Raw genomic sequence first — 7,585 nt, forward strand, 5'->3', positions numbered from 1 at the left:
TAGCATATAATAACGTTCACACACCGAAAAAAAGTGAACTGTTTTATAGGAAGAATGAACTACCTCGCACGAAAATAGAACTAAATTTTACTCCACATTTTGAGATTTCCACAAAGCGTTGTTAAAACCAGGAAAATTTAAAGCTCTGTTGTACTTTTTAACTGCAGTTCACGAAATTACATCCTCTCATAGAAGAAAAAATGAACTAAAAATAAAGAAGAAAATCATTGGCGCCAAATCATCGCCATTTGAACCATACAGTAGTTCATTCTTACTATTTTTGAGAGTCGTACGAAAATCTTCGTTTGCTTTAGTTCATATTGAATTTATGTGTACGGTCATTGAACTTTATACCAATGTTTAGTTCATAAAATTTTTGAGATATACTTAAAAAAAGTAAGATTTCATTGAGCTGTAGAAAATTTCGAAAAAAAAACTAATAAAATTTAACTACTAGCAAATAATTTGTTTCAAATAAAAATAAGTTAAATTTAGCGTTAGTTTAACTACTGAAATTTTTTTCTGTGCAGGTTTCTCTCGAAGCCAACTTTGACCGAGACAAATGATAGTCCGATGGTGCAAGGTCAGGGTTCTGTTGATCAGTTCTAGCCTTTGTTTTTTATTTGATTGTTGATTCAGTTGATTGCAGTAAAGTGTAAGGTCAATCCACTGGCCAAGATGGTGTACCTCGTAGTAGCTAATTGCTATCCACCCCAACGAGACACTCAGCACATCTGTGTGGAATTTGATCCAATTTTCTTGCACTGATACCATTTGCTTCAAAAATAGCTGCATTTGATTTTGTTTCAGCACGAAAAATGTTTTATTCCATATACAGAATTTTTTATTCCATATACAGAAAAAAATTTCATGAAAATTTTTCCAATTAAAATTTTAATTTAATTACAAATTTGATTGATTCAACAAATTTTTTAATTGAAACAAAAATCAATCACAAAAATTAATAGTATCAATTAATTTTTTAATTGGTTTTGGAATCATTGTGATCCTGGTCAAAAGAGATTTGATAAATTAAAAATTGACCTGCATGGCTATGTCTAGTTTACCATTGCTCGTTATATTGTAGCTTTAAAAAAATTGCCGGTTATTCTTCTGCAGATTCTTAAGTTTTATTGTGATTATCTGCATAATATGCATATTCAATTAATATACCTATTTCCTTTTTCGAAAATATTGATGATTTGGGCAGCTATTTTGGAAAAATAACAGTTCTAGAAACTTTCCTTCTTCAATTGAAAATTGTTCCTGACGTAGTAGAATTTAATTTCTTATCAAATTATACAATCAAGCTATTTTGCTTCTATTTGCTTGAGTAATTGTCAGCATCCCATTGTTCAGTGACAAACAAAGGAAAGATAGATCATAAAGAGTTGACTCGGTGGCTGGACAACAACTACATATTCGGGACAATTGTTGGTTTCGATTTTTGACCAATGTTGCCTACATTTGCCTGTGATATGGTGTTAATGACATTTGTTTGTTGCTGTTGCTTGCCTTAACAAGAATTAACTGATGTGACAATCATGATGACATGTTGACGCACTCTCGGTCTTGGTCAATATAAATAACGAATGAAGACAAATGGCGAAAGATAAACAAAATCAAGAAAAAGTACCCAAACAGACCGCCATCACAGTTGACATTATTTTCAATGCTGAATAGTTTCTCGAATTGCCTGCCTCATTCTGTTCTTTCGCCCACTGACCAGTAATGCTACAACTCTTCCTCAGAGGTGAGCTATTCGTAACCGAACATAATACTACTATATGACCAACAGTAGCAGAGAACATTAAAGGATACTCAAGCATCATAAAGAGCAGGCTGATAGATAGCTAGGTAAGTTGGTAGGCATGCAGTGGACAGGTTGACAGGCGAATGGCAGCGGAAATGCAAGGTCCTTATTAAAAAGTGCATAATTAATTACTTTACATTGCAGATTAACTGTAGTGGCAGCAGAGGCTTACTAGGACGAAAGCAAATTATAAAGACAACGGCAAGGAACAACAAAGACAACTGTGGCAGTAGTGGTGGTAACAACATCAATTGGAATTACAATGTCTTTGAGAACTCACTTTGCTATAAATTTCAGAAAAAAAAACGCAAAGCACATAACGGATAGATAGAATACTAATGTATCTATCTCTGTCCCTTGGCATTGCTGATTAGATGAGCACTGTCATTCATTTTCCTATGTACTGTAGTGGAAGAATTTGATTAAATATTAAAACTATTAATTGGATCCGTTGGCATCGTTGCCATTGGCATAGCAATGCAATTATTCCGCCTCCTCCTAATGACAATGGGTTGTATTGCCTTTTTCTTATCGGCTTGCATTCGAGGTCAAACAATAAACGTTACCAATTCAAATGGATCACCATTATTGAAAAGAAGCCGCCGTTATTTGGACTTCACAAAGGGTGCTCGAATGTCGGTAAGTTTGTTCGTCATGGTCAACTTTAGTGGTAAGTCAATCATAGACTCTCTTTGTCCTGTGTAGTGGCGTTGCAATGTTAAGAACAATATCCTTAAAGTGAATACCCTGTGGGCCTATGGTTATGGTTTTCGTGTTAATTTTCCCTTTCCCGATAAGGCAGACCGTCTTCGCCCCTTCTATAAAAGAGATGTTTTTCAAGGTCTAACTGATATCTTAGATGGGTAAGTGATTTGAAGACGTTTTCCAGGATGATGGTAGATGTGATGTTTGATATTTTTTCAGTCACGGTTTAGATGGCCGGGCTTGTCTACTTAAGTCGTTTTGTACAGGCCATTTCAGTTCTGATAGGGATGTGGGAAAGGGCATGCTATTCAAACTACTGAAACGGTTATTCACGTAAGTATAAGAAATATATATATCCGGTGGTAAGCATTTGGGTATTGGCTATAAAAATATCAGTAATATGGGGCTAAGGGGAATCGTTCGATAGCATTTCTTGAGTTTAAATAGTGAGTTTTGGGCGTACCTACTAGCGTGTCGTTTCGGAACGAACAAGTTCCAATGGACAATCCACTAAATGGAACGACCGGTACTAGTTCAGTCATTTATCCTACAAAAGATTCACAGTTCCTTTCAGTATTTAGTATCTTAATCTGAGATACAGGGTAGGTTAGAGAGAAAACAAATGTAAAAAACTATTGAATTACATAGATACTCGTCCATCTAATAGGACGATTTATGCTGTATTTATTAATATTCAAAACTAGTTAATTTTTTTTTTATTAAACACGTCAATTACGAAGGATTTGAAGAACTAGTTTTATGTACAAACGGAACAATAAATTCGAATCACTACAGTGAAAGATTTTGTTCAAAACTAGTAAGTCCATAATTGAGATAATTAAGTCGAATAATTCGCAGAAAAAAAAAACGGTTCCAAGCATAACTTTCAGGAATTTCACAAATGATACATTTAACCTTTCACTACCGAATTAAAACTAATGTTAAAAAAATTTCATTTTTCCTCTGTTTCTACTTGTACTAACAGCATGTAGAAAAAATATTGCAATTTGGAAGGCCTTCCTCAATTATTTATAAAGATATATTTGTTTGTTCTGAAAACTTAATTCTTGAATTGTGACCAAATGTTCATACAAAACTAAACGCTATTTGGTCTGTAATATTTGTTGAAGTGTTGGAAAAAAACCAAAAAAGAATCTTAAATAATATAGACTATAATTTTTATATGAATATCCATTTACTAGAGACGTACAGTAGAAAAATTGTCTCAAAATTGTATATTTTTTGTTTATTGTCAAGAAATGTTATGAAAATACAGTTTAGTGCCCAGCAATATGGAAAATATTTATAGCTTATTTAGATAAGAGGCTCTTCTTTAAAATACCGTCGAGAAATAAATCGAAACTAAGTGGGGAATTAGAGTTTGGAGTCGTTGGTGAAAGGGTTAAGACACAATCCATTTCATTTTAAAACTTGCGTACAAATCTTAATTTAGGGACTTTTTCGTATTTTTTTTTCATTCTGTAAAATTGAAGTCCTTCATCGTAACGTAAAATTCCGTATTCAAATACCACTTCAAGTAGAAATTATGCAATTTTTTAGAACACACAAAAAAATTTTTTTCTGATTCAATCACGAAATTAATTGATCCAATTAATTTTTTAATTGAAATGTCTTCAATCACAGAAATGATAGTATCAATTAAAAAATTAATTGACAGTCAATTAAAAAATTAATTGATCCAATTAAAAAATTAATTGATACGATTAATTTGTGTGATTGATTTTTGTTTCAATTAAAAAATTTGTTGAATCAATTAAAATTTTAATTGAATATTTCTTAAAACTCAATTAAGATTTTAATTGGAAAAGTTTTCGTGAATTTTTTTTCTGTGAAGGAAAGAATCTTTACAACATAGTCTTGAAAAACTTCTCCTATTTGCAAACGTTTTAACATATAGTCAAGATACAAAAAAGCATCGAATTAAAAGCTGCTTCGAATTAAACTCTAAGGATAAAATGTCTTCGATTTAAAGTTTATCAACTATGCTACCCAAAAATGACATTCGTATTTAAAGAACATGGAATCTTTGTGTTTACAACAGTGTTTTCCACGTAGGGTTAGCTTGCAAGAAAAATATAAAATATAATTTTTGTGATTGATTTTCGTTCTAATTAAAAAATTGTTTGAATCAATTAAGTTTTTAATTGAATATTTTTTAAAATTCAATTAAAATTTTAATTGGAAATAGATCGTGAACATTTTTCTGTGCGGGTATTCTGTTTGCTTTTAGTCCCAATAATAAAAGAAAACAAGTCTATTATTAACACATGATTCTTTTAGAGAGTTTTAAGAAGGGTTCAGATTAATTTCGGGAATGAGAAATCCGCGATGACATAGTTTCGTTTTATTTTTTCTAAAGACATTATGTCTCCTTAGGGCACAGCATATTTGAAACTAATGAGTTCTAATTTATGAAATTAATGCAATTAGCACCCATAGGTATTGCTAGACCATCATGCATTTTAGTGAAAAAGAAAGCGATTTTTATCTTTTCATTGGTTTTCTACAACAACTAACGCTTTGTTGTTAAAGTAAAATTTTTTCCCGCAGTCAATCGTTTCTAACTGACATCTCATTCTACTGTGGCATTGAGTATTTCAAAAAAAAAAAAAACTATAAAAAAAAAACTAGTTAAAGCTTGTCTTGCTCTGTGTGAAAAAGATTTGGTGGTCACATTCAATCTACCAGTTACGATACCAAAAAAATAAAAATAAACGCGTTGTACATAAGTGGAAAATTTGAAATAAAAAATTCTGTAGAATGTCATTCAATAGTGGCGTTGTAGTTCTTGTCGTCCTGTTTTTTACGCACTCCACAATGAATTTAGCTAAAGCTTCCCTGTTGGTTACGGGGCAGGCATCAAGTTCAAGTGATACGGATAAGGAAATTGCATTTATTTCCGTCAACGGAAGTCATCTGGATGTCAGCAAAACAACATTGCGGAGTTCTCCAACGCTAAAGGCGGTGACAGTTAGTTCACCACAGCCATTAAGAAGGGGCAAGAGATATTTGGATTTCTTAGATACCAGTCGCATGATTGTGGGTATTACATATATGCAGGTTTATGCATTAGACCAGGCTAAACAAAGAACATTATATTTGAATTATCTTCTCTCTCCTATAGTTTAGGGCCAATGTGAAGAATAATATCATACCGAAGCCAACAATATGGGCCCATGGCTATGGTTTCCGTTGCAATTATCCAATTGAAAACGATAGGAAAGTAAGACCCTTCCGTCGTGATACCTATGAAGTATTGGGTGATTTGATGGAGAAGTAAGTGATGTAAATGGAAGTAAATAAATTCAATTGAAAGAAAAGAAAGAAATAAGGCGACAAAGAAAATCATCTTAAATTCGCAATAATTGTCACATGTCACTCTCATTAAGTGATCGGGTTTCGAAACGAAAATCATTTGAATTTCACTATGGCATTTGAATAGAATTTTATCAAAATTCTATTTGGATAAGTGCTGTTAAAGTTTGGAATCAAGTACCAAATACCAAAAAGAAACTAAGGAGAAAATGAAGCAAGTAGTGAGCTTAGTGAATATGAAGGCAATTCAAAATTAGGTACCATATTTGTGAAAGTCGGGTGATACATAATTATGCGACCTATATCTAAATCTAAAGCGATATGGTTAATATTTCGCACGTTCATGTTTCGTATAACGATTAATAAGTGAGGATAATAAGATCATATTTATGAAAATCGGAAGATAAATATATATGTGGGAAGTATATCTAAATTTGATTGTAGTCGTTACACGAATTTACATCTATTGCACGGACGGATGGATATAGAAATAAATCGAGTCGGTGCGTTATTCTCAAAGGACATTGTCGCAGAGCCTATCATGTTTCTGAATTGTCTTGTCATTTGTAAGAAGTCCATAGCATGTTTATGAAGCAATTAACTTTATATTTGCATTGATGAAACAGTTGTTCTTAACAACTGTTGACAAGGTATAGGGACGTTGCCTTGTCCCTATACTCTTTCTTTCCTTAAATTGAATCTCATTACGGGTATTTATGGTATTAGCTTAGGTCGTATTTAAATTGTGGATTTTGAATTTTGTAGCATTGGTTTCGATGGCAAGGCATGTATTTTGAAAGCTTTTTGTGCTGCTCATTTAGGCGAAGATACTCAAATCAACAAAGGAATATTATTTAAACTCCTAAAATACATATTCACGTAAGATGTTGTTTTTTTTGTCATTTTCATTTATTTTAAATTGTTCATTTATTTTAAAATTATTTATAAAATGAGTTTTGAATTGACATAAACTTTGTATTAACATAACATTTATTTGTTTATCTTTTCTAGACTTAACAGTGAAGACAAACGTCATTTTCCTTACTTGCACCATGGCAACTGTCAGCAGATCTTACACAGTCACTGTCCACTGAGCTTCAATAACATATCACCTTTTACTGATGACATGTGAATGTCGTCTCTGAATCCTACTAGTACTCATAAATAAAGAAAAAAATAAATTAAAATGGCTTTTATTTATTTTGTTATTCTTTTAGTAGTTGGCCAAGACTACACAGTCATTCGGCTCCATGCATGATAAAAATTGCGAGCTTAAATCTTAAACTTAACCCTCTAATGCCCAAGCCCGCCTTTAGGCGGGCTTCATTTAATAAGGAAGCTTTTAGTAAAACATACCTTAAGACAACAAAAATGGGCAAAATAAAAGGAAAACTTATTTGAAGCTATTCAAGATGCTTTGCAGCATATGCTGAATTTTACGGTATAAATTTTTCTTGCTTAGTTCTCTTGCTTTTGTGTCGTTAACATTGAAAATTTAATCAGCTGGCAAAAAAATTGGGGCATTAGAGGGTTAACCATTGGAGTAGAGATTATTATTGTATATATAGTTTTTTGTGGACGATTTTCTTGAAAAATCTACAAATCGACCACCGTGGTGCAATGGCTAGCATGCCCGCCTTGCATACACAAGGTCGTGGGTTCGATTCCTGCTTCGACCGAACACCAAAAAGTTTTTCAGCGGTGGATTATCCCACCTCAGTAATGCTGGTG

At 32.6% G+C, this 7,585-nt stretch overlaps 1 protein-coding gene across 1 annotated transcript; it reads left to right on the forward strand.

Annotated features, from left to right (window-relative positions):
- The first annotated feature begins 1,567 nt into the window (after positions 1–1,567).
- Positions 1,568–7,041, forward strand: LOC142237024 (uncharacterized). The gene is made up of 9 exons (XM_075308343.1): positions 1,568–1,857; positions 1,958–2,051; positions 2,111–2,452; positions 2,519–2,676; positions 2,738–2,851; positions 5,533–5,599; positions 5,664–5,815; positions 6,620–6,733; positions 6,866–7,041. The coding sequence occupies exons 3-9, from the start codon at positions 2,291–2,293 to the stop codon at positions 6,984–6,986; spliced, it is 888 nt and encodes a 295-aa protein (XP_075164458.1). The 5' UTR covers positions 1,568–1,857; positions 1,958–2,051; positions 2,111–2,290; the 3' UTR covers positions 6,987–7,041.
- Positions 7,042–7,585: the final 544 nt, after the last annotated feature.

The sequence above is a fragment of the Haematobia irritans genome, chromosome 1 (assembly GCF_050003625.1).
Source record: "Haematobia irritans isolate KBUSLIRL chromosome 1, ASM5000362v1, whole genome shotgun sequence".
NCBI lineage: Eukaryota > Metazoa > Arthropoda > Insecta > Diptera > Muscidae > Haematobia > Haematobia irritans.

Excerpts from the sequence above, each read along its gene's own strand:
- LOC142237024 (XM_075308343.1), top strand. The coding sequence starts at position 2,291 with ATGCAATTATTCCGCCTCCTCCTAATGACAATGGGTTGTATTGCCTTT. Across the intron at positions 2,677-2,737 it reads CTAACTGATATCTTAGATGG|TCACGGTTTAGATGGCCGGG; the intron begins GTAAGTGATTTG and ends ATATTTTTTCAG. Across the intron at positions 2,852-5,532 it reads CTACTGAAACGGTTATTCAC|AAGGGGCAAGAGATATTTGG; the intron begins GTAAGTATAAGA and ends ACAGCCATTAAG.